The sequence below is a fragment of the Nyctibius grandis genome, chromosome 15, assembly GCF_013368605.1.
Source record: "Nyctibius grandis isolate bNycGra1 chromosome 15, bNycGra1.pri, whole genome shotgun sequence".
Lineage (NCBI taxonomy): Eukaryota > Metazoa > Chordata > Aves > Nyctibiiformes > Nyctibiidae > Nyctibius > Nyctibius grandis.
Genome location: NC_090672.1, coordinates 10,897,463 through 10,922,135, shown reverse-complemented (window position 1 = coordinate 10,922,135; position 24,673 = coordinate 10,897,463). Strand labels below are relative to the sequence as shown.

Here is a 24,673-nt window from a genome sequence, read left to right as displayed (position 1 = left end):
TGCCCAGCAACTCACCCCCAGCCCCACCCTGACCTTCACCATCATGTGCTTCAAAGGACGAAAGGGGATGGGGCATCCCACTGCCCTGCCTGCCCCCAGCCCAGGCTGTGCCCCCCGCGAAGAGCGGTGCGACTGCTGCGCGCAGAGCTGCACGTGCTGCATGGGGACGTGCAAGTGCTGCAAGGCAAGCTGCAATATTACAGAATCACAGAATCAATGAGGTTGGAGGAGCCCTCTGGGATCATCGAGTCCAACCATTGCCCTGACACCACCATGGCAACTAGACCATGGCACTAAGTGCCATGGCCAGTCTTTTCTTAAACACCTCCAGAGATGGTGACTCCACCACCTCCCTGGGCAGCCCCTTCCAATGGCTAATGACCCTTGCTGAGAAGAAATGCTTCCTAATGTCCAACCTGAACCTCCCCTGGCCAAGCTTGAGGCTGTGTCCTCTTGTCCTATCGCTAGTTGCCTGGGAGAAGAGGCCGACTCCCACTGTGCTACAACCTCCCTTCAGGTAGTTGTAGACTGCACTAAGGTCACCTCTGAGCCTCCTCTTCTCCAGGCTAAACACCCCCAGCTCCCTCAGCCGTTCCTCGGAGGTCAGACCCTCCAGACCCTTCACCACCTTGGTCGCCCTCCTCTGCACTCGCTCCAACACCTCAACATCTCTCTTGAAGTGCGGGGCCCACAACTGGACACAGGATTCAATATTGCTGCACTAAGGACCCCTCCACGCCCCCCACCGCCGAGCAGCCCTCCCCGGCGAGGAGCCGGAGGCAGCATCCCTTCCCCTCCGCTCTCGCCCGAAAGGCAGAAGTCCCTCGTCACCTCCCCGCCCGGCCGCATCCTGCGCTGACTGCGAGCCCCATCGCCCCGGCCAGCCTTTCCCACAACCGCACCCTCCTCCACATAAAGCCATTCACAAACCACAAAGCCTGCGCCTGCTTCTTGGTGGAGAGAGAGAACATCGTCATCTTTTAATTATCGGGAGGCACTCGGCCACCGCGGCCAGGAGGCACACGGAGCCCGGCGCTGCCGACGCCAAGCCACCAGCCTCACAAAAACCCCTTTCAACTCCTCTTTGCTGAAGCATTAAGTCTTACGGGCTTGGGAGAGGGGACAAAAGGACAGAGTCTGGCACAGGGCAGGCAACAACTAGGGCGGGCAGCTGCGGCTGCCAAACTCCAGATCATCACCCGCGTCCCAGCGCGGGGACAAGTGGGTCCCACGGGGGGTGAAGGGGCTGCCCTGCTCCCCGCCGCGTCCCCGCCGGGCTTGTACCTGAGCAGAGCGTGGCTCGTGCGCTGGGCAGGGACGTGGCCAGGCCAGTACGCCAGCGCCGGCACCCGGTGCCCTCCTTCCCACGTCGTTTGCTTCGCCGAGCTCCCACCTGGAAGAGAAAAGGGCAGCACTCAGCATCCCGCTGCCCAGGAGCTTTGCGTTGACAGGAAAAACTCCTGACTCTGGAGTTTCCCTGGGAAAGGAGCTGCTCAGAGGCAGAGGTGGTGTAAATGGCCCCAAAGGGGGGATTTCACGGGAGAGGGAGCTGGGTCAGGGGAGGGAGAGGAGTTACAGGAGGTTTTAAAAGAGATAGGGAAAGGGAGGAAAAAGGGGGCTCAGTTTAGCACTGCTTTGTGTTCCTCCTCTGCTCTGGTGATGAGGAACACAGGCGGGTGTTGGAGCTGCCACATTTCCATCCGTGTTTGATATTGGGTGAGAACACGGAGCAGGTGGGAGATGTAGGAATTCATGGCGGGGGCGGCGAGCGGCCCCGTGCAGGCAGGCTGCTGCCCAGTGCCTGGTACAGCACCCGCAGCCCCCCGGCCTGCCGCAAACCCCCTTCGTTAAAACCCCATCCCACCGATAACCCTCCTGCTGCCTAATTAACCCGTTCAGTCGTTGCCCTGACATCACCCAAACTGCCCTTGGGTGGGAGATGCAGGGTGTGGGGAAGCTGCCCGGTCCCTTCCTCCTGCTGGGATGGTGAGCGCTGAAATGGGGGTGCTGAGAACCAAGATGGGGGTGCTGAGCACTGAAATGGGGGTGCTGAGCGCCGAAATGGGGGTGCTGAGCACTGAAATGGGGGTGTTGAGCATCAAAACAGGGGTGCTGAGCAACGAAATGGGGGTGCTGGGCATTGAAACGGATGGAAGGGCATCGGGCAGCCTCCGCGTTGGCTGTAGCCCAAAGGGCCCCAGGCAGCAGGAGGAGGGAAGGGGCAAAGAGAAAAGCCTGACTCGATTCACGGAGCAAAACTTCCCAGGCGCAGCCTTTGTCCGCCCGCCTTTCAGCACGCGCATGGCAACGGCGCGCGCCCAGAGCCATTTCCTCCGGGCAGAGCCAAGAGGGAAGCGACGACGTCCCCATCCCCATCCCCGCTGCGGCACAGACACCGTGGTGACAGCACGAGGAACAGTCCAGGGAAAAGCTTTCTGACCCCTCTGCCCAACCTGGCAGCGTGGACCAGGCACGGCCCCAGTCTCTCCCACTCCCCACCCAAATTTTTGGTGTTTTCCCCCCCACGAACATCTCTTTTGGGGCCTGAAGCGGTGGGATGCAGCCGGCACCGGGAGCTGTTGGGGCTATTGGAAACGTAACGGTGCTTATAACACGCAGCACGAAGGTGCCTCCCCTGCCCTCAGACACCCTAGGAAGTTATAGCGATTAATATCAGTCCCTTTATTAAATAACTCATCCCCCTGGTAAGGCAGCTGCATCCCAAGGGCTTTTCCATGCATGGTGGGGGGTGTCCAGGAGGACATCGGGGGGGTATTTCCCTCCCTATCCAGGCAGGACGCTGGAGCTGCCCATGAACGAGCTCACATTAACACGTTGGGCAGCAAACGGGGCTGAAACACCCCAAACCCAACCAGGGATTTTCTCCAGAGCAGGGACAACGCAGCCCTGCTGCTGTGGGGACCGTGGAGGCCACGCTGAACTGAGCATTCCCATGCTGGGATGAAACCCCTCATCCCACTCCCACCACGCACAGCAGGTCCCCGGCACAGGGACACCGGGTCTGGAGCCTCCCAAATCTGCCTCAAAACACGCCCAGCATCACATCCCCGAAACGTGCATCTCCATCCCAGCACCCCCCCTTGCTGGGCTCTCAGCCCCGAGGTGGGAGATGGGTTCTCGGGGCGGGCTGGGGGCTGCAGGCAGCCTCCCACGCACGGATGTGCTGCTCTCTCCCAGCGAGGACTGACTCCAGTGACCACCCGAAATCAATGGAAAACATCCCTGGAATCTGGGTTGGACCCTAAAAGGAACCGCCAAGCTATGAGAAACGTATAGAGCCCCGAGCAGCCCGACCTGCCCGGCCCTCCCGCACCCAAAGGGCTGGGGGATGATACCCCCGGGACGGGACGGCCGAGCATCCCACTGCCCAGCACCCAAAACTGGCTCTCAAAACACCCAGCTGAGGGATTCCTGCAGCCATCCTTCCCCTCCAGTACCTCCAGCCAGCTCCCAGAGCCCTGCCAGCCCAACCTCCTGGCTCGGGGGGCTTGAAGGGTTTGCGCAGGGCAGCGGGAGGCTGCAAAGGGGATGTGTTTTCTCAGCTTTGTTCCCACACGCTGGACTGCCTGTACCAGCTGCTCCGGCTTGTGACCATGGATTGCTCAAGAGCAACCCAGGTCGTCAGCAGGGTTTGTTTACTAAAAAAAAAATAAATTAAGGTTAGGATTTCGTGGCGGGGCCAGCTGAAGGCAGGGCGCTGGGAACGGGACCGCGAGCCAGCCCGGCAGCGGCGTTCACCCGGGGAAGCGGCCCCGGTCGCATCGCCTGGGTGTCAGGAAGGGAAGGAGGAACGAGGCGCTGCCACCCGCGGCCCCTCGGCCGCCCGTCCCTCCCCGCTGACCCCGAGCGAAGAGGGGAACCGGGCCCGGCGCGCGTTTACACTGCGTAACACAAGCAGAAGTGGGAAACGCCTGACTCATGCGTGCTTCTGGCCGCCCCGGCTGACACAAACCCACCGAGCAGATGGCTTGGCCGGAAAAGGAGGAAAGGCAGAAAAAAAAACCCCCTCCAAACAACAAAACGGTGGAGAGAAAGAAAAGCAAAGCGTGGTGGTGCTGGGAGGGCACCGCCTCTGGGAGGGACGGGGCTGGGGGCTGCGAGACCCCACCAGAGCCGATGGTCCTGGGGCTGGGGTGGTGGGAGCATCCCACCTCCAAAGCCAGCAGCCACTCACCTCAAGCTCCGGGGTAACAGGGACCGGGGGGGGGGGCCCAGCTCCCCCCCAGCAGCAGTTTTAGGGGAAAACTTGATTGCTTGAAAGAAAATAACCATTCTGGGGTGTCCTCAAGGCCAGTCAGCCCAGGGCAGCAGCCAGCGACAAGGCTGGGGGGTGAAATGCTCCCCATGTCCCCCTCGATGGGCAACGAAGGGCTTTGTGGAGCAGCCCCCCCTGCACCCCCGGGAACAGGGAGCCCCCCACCCCGCTGCCAGGTTACCTCGCTGCCTCTGCCAGGCCCCCACGAACGGCCCTGGCCGTCCCGCCAGCTCGCACTTCTGCGCCCAGGGGCCATTGTCACCTGCAAGAGAAAGAAACGTCCCCATGAGCGATGCCAGGGCTGGGGGGCACCTCTGCAACGGGGGGGAGCAAGGACAAGTGACCCCTCCGTCCCCCCTCCCCACCCCGTGATGCTTTCCCACATCAGCAAGAGCAGCGGGTTTATTTATTTTTATTTCTAAAAGTCTCTTTTCAAGGGCCGGGGCTGCCCGAGTGGCGGGCGAGGGGCTGGAGCGGCGCTGGGGCACGGGGAGGGGACGGCTGCCACCAGCTTCGGGCGTTAATGAGCGGTTCCTGTCATCAGGAGCAAGACGTCCTCATTAGGGAGCTGCTCAGCGAGAGCGGATTTGGGCTTCTTAATGAGTGAGGATTTGAGGTTTAATTAGGCCCGGCCCTGCCGGTTCAGCCCCGCGCCCGCAGCGGGGTGGTGGGGTGGGCACCCGGCTGAGCGGCCGCAGCACCCGGGACCCCCGTCCCCGCGATGTGACAACCTGGGCAGCTCGGCCACGGCTGCCCATCACTCCCCGTCCACGGAGCAGCCAAGGGCAGGGGACGAGCAGGGGTCCTGCCCCCCGCCACCCACGGGCACCCCCCCCGCCACCGCAGCCCGTCCCGCGGTACCTGCGAACCACAGGAGCGTGCGGCCCTTCCCGTGGCTGTCGGCCGCCCGCCTTATCCGCCCCACCAAGGCGTCCATCTCGCGCAGGGCCGCTCCGTAGATGCCCCTGCCTGAGGCGGGGGGCGGCGGGGGCCCCCCCAGCGGGACGTGCATGTGGGCCAGCGCCAGGTAGAGGAAGAAGGGGCGTCTGCTGCGGCTGCGTGGGGAAGAGAGGGAGCGGGTCGGGGACAGGGAAGGTGGCGGCAGGAGGTCACCAGGGTGGTGGCACTGCCCAGCCTGGGGACACAGACCGGTGGCCCTTCCTCCCGGGAGCCACCCCTGCCTCCACCACAGCTCCCGAGGGACAAACCACCCTGCAAACCCTCCGGGCACCCGCTCCCCTCGCAGGGGGTGCTTGGCCCAGCGTGAGCCACTTCTCCCCTGCTCCTGCTTAACCCTCTCCCCGTTGTCCCCCCGTTGCTGACTGCCATCACGTTTGGGACGGGCTCACCCCCCCCTCCATCCCCAGCACCATGCCAGCCGAACACCCCGCGTCGGCGCACCCCTGGCACCCACCCACACACCTCCCCTCCCTCACGGGGCCCATTCTGGCCCTTCCTCCCCCTCCCCAGCACGCGCTCGGCGCCGGCCGGTGACTTTAGCAGCGGATGAGCAGCAGGAGGATGCCCACGCCGACCCCGAGCAGCCCCGGACAGGGAGCGCGGCACGTTCGCTCGCTGCGCGCTGCCCCGCTGCCTGTTTGCTTCTAAATCATCAGCGGACACGTCCTGTTTTCTTGTTTACGGCTATATTTATCTCCTCCAACGAGGCCCGCTCTTCCTCAGGGACCTCGGAGGGGAAGGGTGGGATGGCGAGCGGCGAGGAGGGGCCGGATCCCGGGGACGTGCCCCAGCCCGTGCGCGCGCCCGGCTGCCCCCAGGCAGCTTTCGGGGCCCTTCGACGTGCGTTTCAGCACTTCCTTCCTTTACCCGTCACCCACCTGGGGATGGAAAATGAGTAAATCCCGTCCCGCCCGGAGCTGCCGCATCCTTCCCCAGCGGCACTGGAGCCCCGCGAAGGGCTGCGGCCCCCGACACCCTGCCCAGCCCCTGCGAAACGCTGCGGGTCGGGGGGTGCCGATGCACCCCGTGCCAACCGCCGCTGCTAAAGGCTCCGTGGCACCTTTCCCCTTGGGCTGCCAGAGCCCCTGGGGCAGGGAAAGCTCCTTCCCCAGCTCGCATCCCGCCCGGGAGCACCACGTGGACTCCAGCATCCAGCCGGACTCACGACCATCGTGTTCCCGCTTGCTTTTCGCATCAACATTTTGTAATTCTCCCGAAAACTGAGCAAACACTTAATCAATAACTTAAGACAATCGTCCCTGACTTTTGCTCCCGTGTTCGCCGCGCTCTGAGCGTCCCGGGCAGAGCCAAGTCTCACTGTCACGAATTGCTCAACCTTGACACGACTGGTTAAAAAAAACACTGAGATGACGAATCCGGTGTTCTTTTGTCGCCCCTAATGAGTGAGTCAGGCAGAGGAAAGCTGGAATAAGCCATCAAAGAGAAGGAGAGAAAAGGCAGGCACCTGCTTAATCCTGTTCCTCATGAACGCAGATAACCCCACAATACTATTGGGAGTTCAAAGGTTTTTCCTATTAACGCGGAGCTCACGCACTTGGTTTCCCAGCGTAATCGCAGCCGGAGGGCTGGGGGTGTGCAGGGCAGGAGGGATGCCTGCGGCCCTGCAGCCCCAGGCCCGGGTACCCTCCAGCCCCGTTACAGGCCCACATCATGACCCCGCAGCCTGATTCTCGGTACCCCAAGGGGATAAACTACAGGTGTTGTGCACAAAAACCAGCACCCAGGCTTATAACGAGCCATTTCCCCGCACGTCCCTGCCCAGCCCTTCGCCGGCCCCCGTTACACAACCCTTTCCCCAAGGTCCCCCCCGCCGTGGGCCCGTGCTGTCCCTGGGCGCGGGCGCGGGACGGGCTCTGACACGGCTGCCCGGCAGCGCTGCAGGGAGGCGTTCTGCAAAGTCACAGCTCATAATCCACCGATAATAGGGATTAAAATTACACAACCCGTCAGCAGGGCTTTGGGGTTGTCATCTCGGAGGAGCAGCGTTGCTCCTCGGGAAGAGCACGCCCAGGCTCCTCACGGCCCCGCGCCACCGGGGTGGCAGACCCTGAAGCCCAGGGATCCCGAAAATGGAGCAAACCCCCCGTACGGGGTGGGTTTAAACACCTCTGGGTGCTGTTCTGCTGCCAGAGCTGCCGTGGGCACCCATCCAGTGCCCGCTCCCACGCCCCCACCCACAGAGGCACCTCCACCGCCCGGCAGAGCCGCCCCACCGCCACCTCCCCCCGTGACACTGCAAGGACAGAGGGATGGGGGACAGAGGGATGGCAGCGGTTCCCTCCCATCCCCGCTAGCCAGGATCTCGCTGCATGTCACCCCCAGGACGGAGGCACAGCCCATCGCAGAGGCTTTGACCTTCCTTGTAAATGGTGGTTTTATAAACACATGATCCCTTTAGAGGAGACGCACCAAAAGGCTTCCACGGTGAGCCCTGCAGGCCACCGGTGACAACCTCGGTGGCTTCCTCCTCCTCAGCTGGGAAGCTGAGCCATGGAGACCCCAGATCTGCTCCCCAAGAACCACGGGGTGACACCCGTCCCCCCTGGCACTGCCCCAACGTGACGCAGAAAACACTGGCAGTGACCCACGAGCTCTCCCGGCCAAGGGGACGGGGGACAGTGGGTAGCATCTCACCTCGCCTGCCGGATGAACCGCGCTGCCTGCTCTGCGTAGCGTGCCGCCAGGCTGCTGAGGTTGACGGGCTGCTCGATGATGGTGACGTTCTCGAAGAGAGGAAGAGCCACCTCCATGTAACAGTCCCTTCTCGCCACCCTGCCAGGAAGAAGCCACCCCACGCTCGTCACCGGAGCAGGGATTAGGGCAGGCGCGGAGCCTGGCTGCTCTCCTGGCTCTGCAGAAAGTGTTTAAGGCCAGGTTGGATGGGGCTTGGAGCAACCTGGTCTAGTGGAAGGTGTCCCTGTCCATGGCAGGGGGGTTGGAACTAGATGATCTTTAAGGTCCCTTCCGACCCAAACCATTCTGTGATTCTATAAAGGCGCAGCTGAGGCGGGGAGTGGACAGGGGACGATGCTCTGGGGACCGACCCGCCTCCCTGACCTGCACCCTGCTGCAGGGTGCAAAAAAACGGGTGTACAGAGCATAAGGGGAGGTGACGGCAGCAAAGGGCAGCTCTCGGGGCTGGGGATGCCGGTGCAAACACCCACCTCCCAGCGCCAGCACTCGACCCCCCGCGTGCCCCCGTACCTGGCAGCCACGCCAGGCCGCGGGCAGGGCGGGCAGGGCGGCACGTTGTAGCCGGGGGTGTCCGTGCAGCCCATGTCGTGGCTGTAGGGGATCCCGAAGTAGTAGTCGAAGCCTGAGGGGCAAGCGAGGGTGTCGGTGGGGGGGAGGTGACCACAGGACACTCGGCTCGTCCCCGCTGGCGCAGCGCTTACCGCGGAAGCTGGGGTGATGGCGGCCGTGGTGTCCCAGGTGCCACTTGCCTGCGGGGAAGCCACAGAACATCATTTCAGAGGTTAACACAGCTACAGCCATCACCCACGAGGTGCCCGCAGCGCTGGGGGCTTTAATCTAGCAACAAGAGAAGCTACTTGTTTGTGCTGGCTGCGTTTCCAGATGCCTTTTATTTTTTTGCAGAAACTCAGAAAAAATGCAGCAGGTACCTCGTGCCCGTGCGACGCGACTGCCTCCAGCCTCGAGAGGCTCTTTCATGCATTTGTGTTCAGAGGAGACGCTTCCTAACCCCTCCCAACCAACCAGCTTCATCCTCTGACCTCCAGCATTTCACCCAACTACCTGCAGTACCTCCTCTGCAAGGGACGGACACAGGCATCTTCGTGTGTCCCCCCGCCACCTCCCTGCCCCGCTGCCCTCGGCACAGCGGGCGTTACCGATGGCCGCCGTGCTGTACCCAGCCTCCCGCAGGACCTCGGCCAGGGTGGTCTCGTTCAGGGGGAGGCCACCGACCGACGTGACGGCGAAGTTGTGGGTCACCCCGTTGCGCGCCCCGAGACGCCCGGTGAGCAGAGAGGCGCGGGACGGCGAGCAAGTGGACGCGGCCGAGTGGAAATCCACGAACCTGGAAAATGAAAGGACTCTTCGCTCACGAGCCCCTGCGTGGGCTAACGCTGCCCCATCCCTCCCTGCTCCCCTGCGCCCGTCCCCTTCTACCCCAGGGATGAGGGTCTGGAGTAGGGGATGAAGCTCACAGGTCCCAGTGGGGATGGATGGAGCTGCACCCCGAGGTGCTGGGCTCTGGCCGCCCTCCCCGTGCACCCAAAACCACATCAATGAAATCCCTCTGCCTGCGAGTCCCAGAGGAGTGAATTCCCCTTTGCTGTGGGACAGAGTGACCAGGGATGCTTGGAGCGGGCCGGGGAGGGGGGACAGACGTTACCTCGTCCCTTCGGCTGCCAACGCATCCAACTGCGGGGTCTCCTTCGTCTCCGCCCAGTTGGCCCCCAGGTCCCCCCAGCCCACATCATCCGCCAGGATGACGATGAAGTTGGGCTGCCCGTAGGCTGCTCGGGGAGCCCAGAGCCCCGCCAGCGCCGCGGCCAGCACCAGCACCACCCGCGGGGACGGGGTCCCCATGCTGCCACACGGCCCCTCCCACCCGCGCTGGGGCACCGGTGGCTTTGTCTTCCCCAAAGCCCCTCCGCGGTGTCCCCGCCGGTGCAGCCGAGCTCTCCGTGGGCCCTCGTAGCGATGCAGACGTCCCCTTGGGGGCCAGGGGCTGGCAGGTCCGGGTCTGCTCCCTCGGCTACCAACCGAGCTGCGACGGCTCCTCCGTCTTTCACACCCAGGCACAGCTGATGATATTCCCGAAATCGGTGCCAGCAAAGGTGTTATTCTTAGAAGTCAAAAACACCCTTTGATGTCTCTGTCACCCTATTTTTAACTTCCCTTCCTTCCTGGTAAATATCTCATTAGACACCAAACCAAAGTGGTGTTTTTCCCTCGAGCTGCGGCAGCGGCTCCGCTCTCCCCACTGCAGCCGGGGGGATGTTCACCTCTGACAAATGGCTCTTTCCCTGCAGACCTGCCCCTCGGCTCCCCGAAGCCTTGGCCTCGGGTGGATAAATAACTGCCGTGCCTCGGTCCGTCCTTCACCTTCCACGGCTGCAGCATCCCCTGTGCAAGAGAAACAAGATGCCATCAGGACCTGCCTGAGCCCTCCTGCAGCCCAGCCCAGGGCAGAATGCCTTACCCAGACACCCAGACTTTGCCTTTGAAGTTGTATTTTTTGCTGCCTGACTCATGATGGCTCAACTGGAAAGGACTGGAAACAACGAGTGCCCCTTTCCCGCACTCATGGCTCGGGCTGGGATGGTTTCCCGCGGTGCCATCACCCCCGGGGAGCAGCGCTGCTCCCTCCCGGAGGCAAGAATGCAGAAATCCAGACAAACCCAGGAGGCAATAAACCCCAGAAACACCTGGGCTTACGGGATTAACCACATACAGCTGCTTAGGGCAGGATTTGGCCTCCAGTGGCACCTCCACGCAGCACCATGTCGGACCCCATCCCATGCCGGACTCCATCCCATCCTGGGGGGTGGCCCTGCACCACACAACGTGCACTGGGGACGCCCTGTCAGCACCTGCAGCCACCCAAAAAAATGAGCAAAACCCAAGGGAGCCGAACCCACGTTCATCCACAAACCTCCGGCCTTTCCATTTACTTTGGGGCAGGATGCCAGGGTGACACGGCTAACAAAAACAATCAAAGCCAGTTTCAAAGGACACACTCTTCCCTCTGAATTACAGGGGACAGTCATGCAGGGCTGAAATTTATGCATTAGCGTCAGATGAAACTTCTTGTTCTCTGATGCTCAGAGGCCATTTGAAGGCGAGGTGGGACACGGCCCGTGGAAGGTGGGACACGGTCCATGGAAGGTGGGACGCGGCCCGTGGAAGGTGGGACGTGGCCTGTAGAAGGTGGACACAGCCCATGGAAGGTGAGACACGGCCCGTGGAAGGTGGGACACGGCCCATGGAAGGTGAGACACGGCCCGTGGAAGGTGGGACACGGCCCATGGAAGGTGAGACACGGCCCGTGGAAGGTGGGACACGGCCCATGGAAGGTGGGACGCGCGGCGCAGCTCTTGCCAGGCTCCTGCAGAACCATCCTCAGCCACAGCAGGTCCAAACCCCCGCGGAACACGAGGCTCCTTGGCAGAGGCACCTCTCCAACCCTCCAACCCTTTTGATCTCAAATTCCTGGGCGAGCCCGGGCTGTGCCAGCTCTGCCCCATGGCACGTTGCGCTCATCCTCCGGCAGTGCCAGGGCAGGGAGCATCCCCGGGACAAGCCCTGGTCCCCACTTGCCGCCGCGCCAGGACCAGCAGCAGCATCTCTGTTCCCCTACAGCTTTGCAACAACCGGCCCCACACAGAGCTGAAGGACCAGCTTGGAGCTATTTTTGCAAAAAAAAAAAAATAAGTGACTCAGAAGAGATTCCCCCGGGCTGACTATGGTGGGAACACGGTTGTGGCGGCACCTCGCTTGGTGCCCAGCAGGAAATACTGCGCTGGTGGTTATGGCTGTGGAGCTACCTGGGCAGAATGACACCGGGGAACCACGGCCTCTGGATAACCGGCACCGGCACCGCGCTCCTCAGGCTGGACGCTGTGCCCGGGCTTCAGAGCACGCACCTCGTACTGGGGAAGAATTAAACAAATAAAATAAAGTGCATTTTTTGCAAGCCAGACAAGGCTGTTCACAGAAAGATGGGGGATAAGTCGAAACCAGATAAACCAGTTTAGAAAAGTCCCAAAGCCTCTTCAACCAGTGCTGCTCAGGACACCCTGGGGCTGGCCCCAGGACAGGGATGCCACCGCCGGCTGTACCACCACCGAGCAGCCACGGTCGCCCGCCCAGCGCTGGGAGTATCTGTCATGTATTTATTACACATTAACCAGAAGTTTACAAATCTTGGGGCCAGCACGATCATTTTCACATTTTTCACATTCTTTCACATTTTCACGCCTGCCTGGAGAGCGAAGCAGCAGCCGGAGCCCAGAAAAACCTGCCGCCCTTTGAAGCACGCCCGGCTGTGCCGGCTGTGCCGAGCCGTCCCCCGCCAGCACCCGGGGGCTCACACCCCACCCGGGGCGTCACAGCTCTGATCTCCTGCCCAAAGCCCCCGCAGGCATCCCCGTCCCGGCAGCGGGGAGATAAGGATACAGCGGGGGATGAGAAATTCAAACCGGAGCGGGCACCCGCTGTTATCCCAGAAGCACCCTGAGGGCTCCCAGCATCACCCCTCGGACCAGCTGGGGTCAGGGAAACTGAGGCAGGCAAGCAGGAGCAATCGCTCAAGCTGTGTGCTGACCCCACCGCCACCGAGGATGGGGACATGTCCCCATGGTGCAGCTCATGGCGCTGACCCCGGCCCCGCCGGGGGGTGCCCAGCCGCAGCCTGGAGGGGATGGATGGTGGCACGTTGCGGCAGGGACAGCCAGGCTTTGAGGGGGGAGGAAAAAAACCCTTGTTTTGTTCCCAAACTAACCATGCCCAGAGTTTATTTTTGATTCGAGCGTGGCAAAGGGCAGCAGGTGCCTCGTGAGGGGTTTGTCCGTGGGGCACAGGGTGCACGAGCTCTGCGTCTGCCCCGTTAAGCTTCTCGGTCCCGGCATGTTTACCAGCAAAGCTCCGTTCCCGGTAAAACTGTCCTGACAATGCTCTGAACAGAGTCAAGACTTTATTCCGGGAAAAGGTTTTCTACTGGAATAGTTTATCCTAGTTCCCCTAACAGAATAAGCAGCACCGACAAAAACATACTTCTGCAGATTTACTAGGATTTCTGCCAGCTCCTGAGACAGGAGAATGTTTTTCACCCATCTAACTGCTAGGGCTTTCAGCAAAAACATTACACATGCCGAGCAGGGCTGGGCGAACCCCAGCAGAATAAATGAACTGGAAGTCCCTGACCCATCCGGTGGCAGAAAGCAGGGGCCCGCGCTCCCTTTCTGTTCGCAGCCCGCCCTGTTTTCCAGCTCCCCGCTGATTTATGCCCAGCGACAGGACACTCGCTCTCCCTCGCTGTGGTTTCCAGAGCCCTCAAACACGGGCCACGCACCCGAGCTGGGATCGGTGCAAAAGCATCCGGGAAGATGGAGAAGCACGTCCTGGTGCAAGCGGCTGCCAGGCACAGGACGGACCCACAATGGATGTGCCAGGTCAAAGCGTCCCGGCAAGACACAGCCCAGCCCTCCCCGAGGCCAGGCTGCGGCGAGGGAAACCCCCCCAAAGAGGGCAAAAACATGGGGGAAAAAGCATTTCACAGCAGAGGTGCGAAGGCCTGGGCCGGAGAGGCTGCAGCCCCCAGCCATCAGCCCCGTCCCTCCCACCCGGCCCCTCCAGCCCTCGTCGCTCCCCAAAGCCCAAAGGAAAGGAACCAGAAGGTGAAGCAGATACGAAGTACTGACAAGAAATACCAAGGAGTAAATCGCCTTTGTTTTTTCATGCCAAAGATATTTGCATTCTTATTTCTCCCCTGAAGGCACAAACCTCTTTTGTTGTCCCATAACCACTTGCACTGTCGCTGCCAGGAAGAATTACAGCTTGGGGAGGGTGACCCATTCTCAAGGCAAAGCTTGTGTAACGGGGTATCGGCGTTTGGAGGCCAGACGAGGTGGTTGCCCTTTATCTGCACCCGGGAAACGCACAACCCCTCGGGAGAAGGGGCAATACGGGGCTCCCCAAGGACACACAGGGCCCAGTTCCCACCGCTCCCCACAGCCCAGCACCTGGATTTTAGCTTGGTTGGGATGGGGCTGCGAGGGGTGAAGCTGCCAAACCCTCCCGGCGAGGACAAGAGCATCAGTGGCTCGGTGCAGGCAGCGGCCGTTGGACCAGCCTTGCCATGAGAAATCAGCGGCAGCTTTCTCGAAGTTACCTAATTCGCCTCATTTGTCAGAAGTTTCTGGAATTTTGCCCCACTGCCCGCTACCCTTACCTGCGCCGTCCCACAAGCAGCTCCCATTGTGACTGGATGACGGGATGCTGTGGTAGCGGTGGCTGCGGCACAGCGAGCTGGCAAACACAGCGCTGACAGTTTTTTCCTCTTTTTTCCTGATTTCAGGGAAATTTAGGGGAAGCCCTAAAGTGCCCATCACTTCAGCTCCATCCCCCTTTGACGGGCAGTGCTGGGAAGGATCCCTGCCCCATGCTCTCCGTGCCAGATGTCTGACACCCCCACTCCCTCACTCCCTCATCCATGTAACGGTGAGTCGGTCTCGCCTGCTTCCAGTTTGACTCACAAATCGCCACTTTTTAAATTCCCTACAAAAAGGAGATGTTTTCCCCTAAAAACACAACATGCACTGCCCACAGCGCTGGAGCACAGAGGGCACGAGCGCACGCTGGCATCCTCCAAAACGGCGTGCAGGGCTTCGGCGTGTGCCCAGCCCCATCCCAGTTGCTCCTGTCCCGTTCCAGCACCTCGAACAGGACGGCAGCCGCCTGCTCCACTGCGAGCAGGGACCAGGGATGCTCCTGGCCCCGCGTCCCGCTGCTGCGGGGCAAGGAGGAGGGAGGCAGACTGGACCTAAAGCGTGCGGGAATATCCTTTGCTCGCACCCCAACTTGCACCATCTCATCCCTTTCCCATAAGGAGACCGAGGCCTTTTCTGCAAACAAAGGGCTCAAAACTTCAGCACCAAACCGGAGCGGGCTCCGAGAGCCCCGCCTTAGTATTACTAGTATATTCTTAGTATTATTAGTATACTCTTAGTATATATTATTAGTATTATTAGTATATTATTAGTATTATTTGTATATATTCTTAGTATTATTAGTATATTATTAGTATTATTAGTATATTACTAGTATTATTAGTATATTCTTTTTCACTATTATAGTTTACTAGAACTGTTTTAACTTTCCAACCCGTAAGTCTCTCCCTTTTCCCTTTTCCTTCCCCTTCTGGGGGGGGTTAATACCGTCTCCCACCGGTCTAACAGCCAGCCCAGCTTTACACCGCAGCAGGGGGGCACCCAGACCCGCTCCCGGTGCCGCTCACCGCGGGCAGCACCGGCAGCAGCCCCCCCCCCCGCCCTTTGCACCGGCAGAGCTGTCGCTGCCGCCGCTCTGCCCCCCCCCGCCCTCCACCCCGAGACCCCCGGGGCGCGCTGCCCTCCCCGCACCGCGGCTCCGCCTCGGCCGATCCGGCGGGGACCTGCCGTGCCCGGCGCCGCTCCAGCCCCCGCCGCCCCCCGCGGGGCTGCGGCGCGGCCGGAGCGGAGCCCAGCCCGCTCCGGCAGGTGCCGGCCCGGGGCGGGGGGTGGCAGCGGGGCCGGGCCGGGGCCGGGGGGGGGCCGCCAGCACCGCCCCCCCCCCCCCCCCTGCACACGCGGTGCCGCCGCTGGGGCGAGCCGGGCCCGGCGCGCACATGGCGCTGCGGAGCCGCCGGCGGAGACCGGCTCCAGCCGGTATATAAGGGCTGGGAGCGAGCGCAGAGCAGCCGCGGGCAGCGGGAGCAGCAGCGGCCGGAGGCCGGCGGGCACCGGGGCTGCGCCCCCCCGTCCTCCCCTCGCCGCCCCGGGTCCCTGCCCGCCCGGCCATGGGCAGCCCCTAGCCCCGCCGCAGCACCCAGCGCCGCCCGGTGAGTGGGCTCCTGCCCGGGGACTCCGGGGGAAGGGCGTGGGGGAGGGCTTTGTTTGGCTTTTTAAAAAATTATTATTTTTTTTTAAATTTTCCCTGCCTTTTTTGCTTTCCTCCCCCCCCCCTCCCCTCCCTTTTTTTTCCGCATCCCTTTATTTTTAGCTGGCGGCCCCGGCGCCCGCCGAGGAGCCGGTGCGGCGGTGGCGATGCAGAAATCAGGTCTGAAATGTTCGGAAAGTGATGCAGGGAAGGGGGGGCACGCCGAGCCCCTCAGCATTTTATTGTTTTTTTCTCCATCGTATTTATTTTAATTTTTAAATGTACATAACCTACGCCAAGGTTTGTGGTTTGGGCTTTTTATTTATTTTTTTTTTCTAAATAGCGTGCTTCCTTCTAATCTAATCTTCCCCTCGTGCCTTGTGCAGTGACACAGGAATTCACTGCAGCCCCGCTGCCTCTCTCGGGGGCTATCCAGGCACTTCCCACAAACTTTGGGCAGAGGCTTGACTCCCGCCTGGCACACGGCGGTGGTCCTGCCCGGCCCCCCCGGCCAGCCCGGGCTGCACCGGTGGGATGCTGGAGCCCACGCCTCGCTCCATCCCTCGCCAGAAAAGCCCCCGAGGGAGCCTTGCCCCAGCCCTGACCCACCGTACACCACTGCGGGGTGCTGAGACCCCCCCCCCCCCCGCCCTGCTCAGGGGACCCCTTGGGTGGGTCCCTGCATCCCCCACCCCAGCCAGGCTCCCGTGGGGCCGCTCAGGGCTCCCCGGTGGGTCCCGCTGCCGGTGCCACCGGGAACGCGCACGCACTCGCCTGCTCCTCCGGGAGAAGTTCCCCCGTGGGATGGGGGAGCGTTGCCGGAGCCGCTCCGGCTTCCTCTGCCGAGAAAGTCGTGCCGATGATCTGGAGTATAAAATGGAGGAGGGAAATGCCTGGTGGCTGCTGGGGACGGCGGCATGGGGAGGAAACGCGCCGCCCGCAAGAGCCGCAGGTTCACGCTGTGCCCGGGACACCCGTGGGCGTGGGGCCGGAGGCAGCCCGGGGGCCAGCAGCGCCCGGGGCAGCTGGCCATGGCCACCTCGCGGTTCCCTCCCGGGGTGGCTGCTGGGAGCCAGCGGCGGGGCTTGACCCCGGGACTGTCCCCGTGCGCAGGTGGGGCGGCGCTGGGCTTCGGGGGGAGCCCGTGCGGGACACGGGCCGCCCCGGGGGACACGGAGCGGGGCTGAAGAGAGCCCCTGTGCCGTACGGGGTGATCCCCGCCAGGCGTTAGGGCAGCCGTTTGGGCTTCAGCCTCCTCCTGCCCTGCGGGGTAACGGACACCGAGGGCTGCAGGGACAGCAGGGGTGTCCCCAGCCCCCGTTGCCAGGTTACGGTGTTGAGGGCAGTTGCGGCTTGGCAGCCCTAGAGCAGCCATTTCGGGGCATAGACAGGCTCCCGAGGAGGTCTCGGCCCCCCGGGGTGCAAACAGCCGCTCGGTAGGTTCAGGACACAGCAGGGTGCAATGGTGGGTTGTGTCAGTGACCGACCCTGCAGCAAATGGGTGGCACTGAGGTGTCACCGGCCACCCCGTGCCCGGCAGGAGGGTGCGGCAGGGAGGGTGGGTGCTCCTGGGGAGTTCCTGCAGCTCCATGAGCCCACGCTGGGTCCCGCAGTGGATCTTTCACGAACTGCGTCCATCCACACCCCATGCACCAAAATACAGATGACAGCTCCCGGGCGCTGGGTTTTGCTGATAGGAACAGCTCACCCGGGTGCTGAGCGGAGAGTTTCTGGTCCTGGGCTCAAAGGGCACCAGCAGAAACGAGCCCTGTGAGGTAACAAAGGCAGAAACTCCAGCCCAACTCCTGCATTTCATCCCTCTGCAGCACAGGGACCGGCTAGTGGTGCCTTAGGGATGTTACAGCTGCTAGGCCGTGCCTCTTTCACAGCAAAATTCATCTTAAACTGATGCCCGGCTCTTTCTCCCCTCTTTTCCAGATCAAAAATGACGGTCAAAGCTGTAAAAATGTCGTGCACCGCTCCAAATGTTTATACTAAAGTGCCTGATGGAGGATGGGGCTGGGCAATAGCTTTTGCTTTCTTCTTTGTGGAAGCTCTAACATATGGCATTATAAAATCGTTCGGTGTCTTCTTTAACGACCTGATGGAAAGCTTTGATGAAACCAACAGCAGGATATCCTGGATAATATCTATATGTGTGTTTGTGCAGACCTTCACAGGTGAGAGTCGCAGGCGTTCAGCGCAGGTGCAAGGGGCAGCTGTGCTGCTGACTCAGCAAACCAGGACCTGGTACCTGTGACTTTTGTGTCTCTAACGGCTCCGTTATAAATAAAAGCCCTAGAGCCCGGCGGCTGCGTGCTCCTCAAACACCAAGCAACATCTGTCTCAGCCCCACAATCCCTTTGAGCCCCAACTCGTGTCCTTCTGTGTGGTACAGGGACGTGGTCCGTGTCGCTGAGCCTGGCCTGGCCGTTCAGCTCTCATCAGTGAGGGGTGAAAACAAGAGTTTTGAAACCTAATTCTGTAGTGAAAAGGGTTAGAAAGAACTTGAGCCTCACTGAAATCCACTGGTGCCTGTGGATGTTGCTGCAGGTTTGTCCCAGGCTGCCACACACCCATCTTAGTCTCTTCTGATGATTTTTTTAGCACATCCTAAATGCCGTGAGCTGTGCAGTGCTCCAAGGCAATGCTGGCAGGGGAGGGGGCATGTCACGGGGACCTGGGCAGGGGTATGAAGAGCCTCTGAAGGAGATGGTAGCTGGTGAAGGTGCTGGCTTGGGTGTTGACCACGGCTCTCTCCCTCTCCCGCCCATCCAGCTCCTCTGTCGACAGTGCTCAGCAATCGCTTCGGTCACCGCTGCGTGGTGATGGCCGGAGGGGTGCTGATCAGCACTGGCATGGTCACCGCCTCCTTCGCCTGCACTGTTGTGGACATGTATGTCACCATCGGTGTCATCTCTGGTGAGTCGTCCTATTCCTGTACCTGCCGAACGCTTCGCTCGCTCCTGCGGCTTCCTGCAAGCGCGGCTCTGGCCAGGGGAGTTTATTCCCCACCACGCTGGGAGTGCTTGAGAAACGCTGCTGCCCCTTCTGAGCTGACCTCACCCTCCTGGTAGAGGTGATGACCTGGGCTCAAGGCTTGGCTTTCTGCCCCTTGTCACCTTGGGGACCACTTTGGGACTTGGTCCTGCAGACCAAGACTGACTGCTTCTGGTTGACTGGGATTGCTGGGGAGATAAAAGCTGTTTATGGGCTCAAATCCTCTAACCTCTTCCTCTGTCTCTTTTTTTTTTTTTCTGATACTTTTCCCCCTCTCCAGTCTGGCCTGGGTGTCCTGCTCACATCCATGGCCAGGAGCTTGCCTTGCTTAGGAGGGCAATTGCTACAGGCTCAAACTCTTCAAGCAGAGGAGGTCTGCTGGCTGTTGGGGAACAGAAGGGGTTATCTAGCAGGTTTGGGAGGTTGGGTCTTTTGTTTTGTTTTTTTCTCTTTTTTTTTTTTTTTTCTTTCCCCTCATCCAATTTAAAAAAAATAACATTCTGGTTTCCCCAATGATTTTCTTCCAGGGTGACTTGCTGAGCTGGCCGAAATGATACTGTAATCTCGCCACTGGGAAACCTGACTTAACGTGTTCTTGCATCGGTGTTTCCCCCTCCCTTACTTGTTGTTATGGCAATTTTTGGCATTTATTCACAGGCCTTGGATACTGCCTCTCTTTCCTCCCGACTGTCACCATTTTGTCACAGTATTTTGACAAAAGACGCTCGCTGGTCACAGCGGTGGCATCGACAGGGGAATGTTTTGCTGTTTTCTCCTTTGCACCAGGTACGGTGCCCGAACGCTGTGAGTTCGTACATCCATGCTTAAAGCACAACGCTGCTCCAGCCCTTTTCCCAAGCAAACGAGAGCCAAAGGCCCTTGATACCAGGGTGCTCGTGGCCCTTCCATGAGCTGCTAAAGCCCACAGGTGGTTACTCACATGCCTGTGGCACTCGTGCCCTGCAGGCAGGGTTACAAGTAATCCTAGAGACTGGTGTAACGAGGCCCGAGCTCTGCCCAGCATCCCCTGCCAGAGCAGGATGTGCCTCACTGATACGCAGCCTGACGGGTTCCCTATATAGATCTAGCAGGCTAAAAATAAGACCGAGAAACTTCAGCTATTTAAAACATATGCAGTACACATAACTGCTCCTAAAGGTTAGCGGGCTTGTGCTTAGCGTGGGCTGCCAAACTGCTCCAGCCTTTTGGGGACCTGGCCCCAGGCAGCGCGTCCCTGTCACTGCCCCGTCACCGCCTGGCCTCTGCAGTCCAGGTGGCTGCGCACACGTGCTTTCAGCTAATACCCATTGCAAAGCAGCTTTGATTGCAAATGAAGGCTTGTAATTAAGCAGTGACATGTACCTTTGAGTAGAGACTTCCTCTAGTAGCTGGTTTCAGGGTGGGGTCAGCCGAGAGAGGAAACCCAGCGGTTAAGTTTGCTCTCATTCACTAAAAATAACACCACCTCCATCCTTGCACATCCCAAACTCGCTGGGACCTCTCAGGTGGCTACCTAGAGGATAGCTTCTGCCAGCCAGGTGTTCAATGCAACTTCTAGCTCTTGTCTGCCGCAGCTGATGGGAGGAACATGGGTGCCAGACCCCTGGGTGGCCCTGGGCAGGAGGGACCCTTGCTCAGCCTCTTGAGAGCTGAGGTGCTTGGGACCTTCCAGTGATGAAGCTTCAGTTATTTCCCTAGCTGTAAATTCAAACAGCTCCTTGGTGTTACTACAGGCTCTTCTAGTTATACTTTCTTCTGCCCTCTTCCCTCAGCAATCACTGCTTTGAAGGAGCATATTGGCTGGAGATGCAGCCTCCTTTTTGTCGGGGTGCTGCAGCTGAGCATCGTCATCTGCGGGTCACTGCTGCGACCCATTGTCATCAAAGAGCAAGAAGAAGTGAAAGCGCAGCCTCCGGAAGAGCCCACGGAGACAAAGTACATGCTTGAAAACGAGCAAACACGCACCTCAATAGAGTCCATAGACTCAGGAGTAGAAATAACTACCTCACCCAGCAATGTGCCTGGAAAAACCAAAGCAGAGCCGAAAAGTGAAGCACCAAAGGAACACGTACAGATACTTGCTGAAAATAACAGCACCCCTCCAGAACCAAAAACCAAACTACTGGACTTCTCTGTGATGAGAGACTATAGCTTTATCTGTTATGCACTCTTTGGCCTGTTTGCTACCCTGGGCTTCTTTGCTCCCTCCCTCTACATCATTCCCCTGAGTCTCAGCCTTGGCATCAGCAAGGACCGCTCTGCGTACATCCTCTCTGCCATGGCGATCGCAGAGGTCTTCGGGAGAATTTCAGCTGGCTGGGTTCTCAACAAACAGCCCATCCGCAAGATCTACATCGAACTCATCTGCGTCGTTCTGCTGTCTGTAGCGTTGTTTGCCTTCCCTTTTGCCTGCGAATTCTGGGGCTTGATGATATGTAGCGTATTTTTTGGGTTCATGCTCGGAACAGTAGCGGGCACACATATTCCCCTCCTGGCAGAAGATGACGTGGTTGGCATCGCAAAGATGTCTTCTGCGGCTGGGGTCTACGTCTTCATTCAAAGCTTAGCTGGGCTGGCTGGACCACCCCTTGCAGGTAACACTAAAACTTTCATCATCTTTCTTTTTTTTGGTATGTTTGACAGCTGTTGGTGCTGATCTCTGTCTAGAAGGTGTTCTGGCAGCGCTAACAGTACTATTCTGAAAGCCCTGCAACTAGTATTAGGAGGCTCTCGGAGCCAGAACACTGCTGCAATGCAGCTCTGCAGAGTCCCACCGATGAGGCAGCCTCTACTGAGGAACCTCAGAGTGAAGGAAAATACTGCAGTGCTACCCCCCTCCTGTTAGAAACCTAAACCTGGCATCGCTTCAGGCTCCAGCGGACGGCAGGAACACGTTGCTTTCACTGTGCCGCTGTTTCTGCCACCCGCTGCAGAAGGGTGAAGTCTCTAGCGTAATTAAATAGATGCCTGATGCATCTCGGGCTTAGCGTCCCCACAGCACCCAAAGGGTTCTGCCTTGCCTGAAGACAACACTACATGCCCCTGAACACCATGTCTTTACTTTTTTTAAGGTAGCATCTGTCATTGCGCATCCTTTGATTGCGACTGAAATGATGCAGTGGTACCCGGATTAAAAATCCTGTGGGAGGGCTGGATGGGCAAGGGAGAGGGGGAGTGGGTTGTGGCTAACCGTAAATGTGTGTTCTGTAGGTGTCTTAGTGGATACGACACAGAACTACAGCTCAGCCTTCTACTCCTGTGCTGCTGGCATGGTGCTGGGCGCTGTGTTCCTGTCCCTGGTGAGACCCTGCAAGGCTGGGCTGTGCTGCCGCCAGCAGCAGTGCGCAGAGGAGAGCGCGGCGGAGGGAGGACCAGAGTTACCAGAGGACTTCATTGAGATGGATATCGGAAAAGCAGAAAATTCAGGAAAAGGCGGCGATGGCACGTCATAAAAAACCTGTTCGTTCTCCATCTAACGCACTCAGCGTAAGACATGGGAAAATGTCAGCTTGGCTCCACATTTTAAAACTACATTCTAAAGGGAATGTGAAATTTTAAATGTGAACAGTTGCTACCAACAACTTCTTTTTATTATTAGAAAGAACTTCTTTAACCAACAATGGAAAGCTCCATAGAAAATACGGATAGCCACATCAGAATAACTTCTGTCTAGCATGAAGACGTGGTGCACGCTCCTGCTTTCCTGATACCAAGCATAGGTCAAGGTTTGACTGATCCCAGAAAAACTCGGAACAGCAACAGCAGAAGCAGCTCAGCCTCTGACTGTCCTCACCCATCCCCTACCACAATCCCACACGGACAAGAAACCGATGATACGAACTGGAGACGAGCACTTCGTACACACCAGTAGCCACCTGAATCTTCTGGAAGAACATGGACTCACGTTTTGGATTTGAGGAGGGGGCTAGGCTAGATAGCTGACTTAAACCATTGCTAATGTTCTTCTAATTAACTTGAATGTCACAAATGCTGGGAAATCGGAGGCTCCATATGTCTTTATGGCCAGTTATTACTGCACATATTTCATAAGATGATTTTTCTTCTCCCGATTTGGTATCCTTAGAACTGTTTTCTATTGATAGTCAGATCTGAAGTACTGTTTCTAATTTAACTAGTATTTATTAATTTATTCTAAGATTGTTAAAGGGGGTTAGCTTAAATAACTGGAGAGGAAAAATCATCTTTTGCATAATGGAAAGCTGTCTTTGCATCAATCTCTTCAATACCGACCTTTTATTGCTAGCTTGTGAAATTGTTGGGAAACTTACTCTTACAGCATAGAGTGTAGCTGTTTTAATAGGTAGGTCTTAGCTAATCCAGTTGTTATTTACAAATGAAAAAAAAACAAAAAACAAAAAAGGACAGATCCAGCATCTCTTTCCATAAGGCCTCAGCTGAGGTCCATGGACCTGGCTCCGCTGCCACAACCAGCCCACCCCACAGGGAGGATTTGGCCCAGTATGTCTTAATGTACCCAAAACCTTCGCTTACAGGTGCCCAAGGAAATCTTTGCTGCATCACCGAGTGAGTGTGGGAACCCCCCCGTTACCCAGCCCCTCGCAGGCTGCTCCCGGCGGGGGCACGGGGCGGCTGCTCTCAGCTGTACCCCCTTCCCCTGCTCCCCCAAAGTCAGCGAGAGGCTTTTTTTTGGGGTTTTTTTTTTGCTGCTGACTTTAGTGAGAAATGAATTGGAGTCTGTGTACAGGGAAGGTGTGAAGGGAATGATCAGAGACAACATACTAGCTGTTCATTTAGTCTTAATGGGAGCGATTCCTCCTCACAGTGACACAAGCTTGCTTAGCCCACCTATATGCATCTTAACGCCTCTAGGCAACTCAGGGGGACAACTCAAACAAGTCTGGTTTGGGGGAGAAAACCAAACCAACGTTTCTGTCTGTTTAAGTGGAAATGGCATCATGCATTAACTGCTACGCTGACCTGTCTGTATTTTACCAGCCATAGAAATGTGGGACAATCTGTTTAAAAAAAAAAAAAAAAAGAAAAGAAAAAAAAACACACACCTCTTTTTGGGAAGGTGCTTGATTTGTTTTTTCTGTCTTAGATGTCCAGAAAAAAAAATAAAAAAATAATAATAAAAAAAAAAATAAAGGAACAGGCACTCTTGCAACCAAGTGGCTAGAGCAATTCATCCTCACTGCCCGAGACCTGCGGTCTCGCGTCCTTCCTCTGCCTCAGCACTTTATCACGGCCAGCAGAACCTCGCTGCGTTACACCCAGGACTGGAAGACCCTTTACAGAGAACTAGAGTTTTGTGAATCAGTGAGTAAATGAACAAATAACGCTGTTGCATTACGATGTACTTTTTATTTATTGTTAATTTATGATACTTCAAGCGTTTTGGTAAATGTTCTGTAGACTATAATTATAAGATTATTGAAGTCTTTGTGATACAAGACCTCACTACAGCACTTTGCTATTACGACTCTGCTTGGAAGTGGAATAAGGCCTCCAGGTTTTGCGTGTGTGTGGATGCTCCCTGTTCGGCACATTTGCGAGGTTTTACTGTAATTTAATTATTTTTTTTTTTACAACAGTTTCCAATACAGATCAAATGTTTGTCACTGACCTCACAGTACGTTTCTGTTCCTGTCTGTGTCGCGGCACGAGCAGGGGAGCGAGTGAGAGTGTGTGTGTGCAGGCGCCGCAGACCCCGAAGCAGGCTTTAACGCGTTCAGAGCGGGATTTACTGACTTGTTTGTAACGTACCTAGTGGACTCTGGAAATACTCTAAAACACTGAGTTTTGCAATAAACTTTTCTTTTTTCTTAA

At 58.3% G+C, this 24,673-nt stretch overlaps 2 protein-coding genes across 5 annotated transcripts in view; one reads left to right on the top strand and one right to left on the bottom strand.

Annotated features, from left to right (window-relative positions):
- The window catches only part of ARSG (arylsulfatase G), a 27,021-nt gene extending 9,927 nt beyond the window's left edge, over nucleotides 1–17,094 (bottom strand). Inside the window, exons 1-9 of one of the 3 annotated variants that reach the window (XM_068413374.1) lie at nucleotides 16,637–17,094; nucleotides 9,615–10,351; nucleotides 9,109–9,296; nucleotides 8,653–8,700; nucleotides 8,462–8,573; nucleotides 7,892–8,029; nucleotides 5,138–5,331; nucleotides 4,458–4,538; nucleotides 1,285–1,393 (exon numbers count right to left, since the gene is read on the bottom strand). In XM_068413374.1, coding sequence (XP_068269475.1) covers nucleotides 1,285–1,393; nucleotides 4,458–4,538; nucleotides 5,138–5,331; nucleotides 7,892–8,029; nucleotides 8,462–8,573; nucleotides 8,653–8,700; nucleotides 9,109–9,296; nucleotides 9,615–9,811 — 1,067 coding nt within the window. In that variant the 5' untranslated portion in view covers nucleotides 9,812–10,351; nucleotides 16,637–17,094. Of the gene's footprint in view, nucleotides 1–1,284; nucleotides 1,394–4,457; nucleotides 4,539–5,137; nucleotides 5,332–7,891; nucleotides 8,030–8,461; nucleotides 8,701–9,022; nucleotides 9,297–9,614; nucleotides 10,352–11,772; nucleotides 11,848–16,636 lie in introns of those variants that run through there. The other 2 variants (XM_068413372.1, XM_068413373.1) reach the window with 2 other exon arrangements.
- Nucleotides 15,608–24,673, top strand: SLC16A6 (solute carrier family 16 member 6). Of its 2 annotated transcripts, XM_068413376.1 has the most exons (6): nucleotides 15,608–15,824; nucleotides 17,801–18,042; nucleotides 18,641–18,784; nucleotides 19,520–19,648; nucleotides 20,635–21,456; nucleotides 22,073–24,673. In XM_068413376.1, the coding sequence occupies exons 2-6, from the start codon at nucleotides 17,808–17,810 to the stop codon at nucleotides 22,312–22,314; spliced, it is 1,572 nt and encodes a 523-aa protein (XP_068269477.1). In that variant the 5' UTR covers nucleotides 15,608–15,824; nucleotides 17,801–17,807; the 3' UTR covers nucleotides 22,315–24,673. The 2 variants fall into 2 exon arrangements, with proteins under 2 accessions (XP_068269477.1, XP_068269476.1); XM_068413375.1 differs by lacking the exon at nucleotides 19,520–19,648 and having other exon boundaries at nucleotides 15,741–15,824.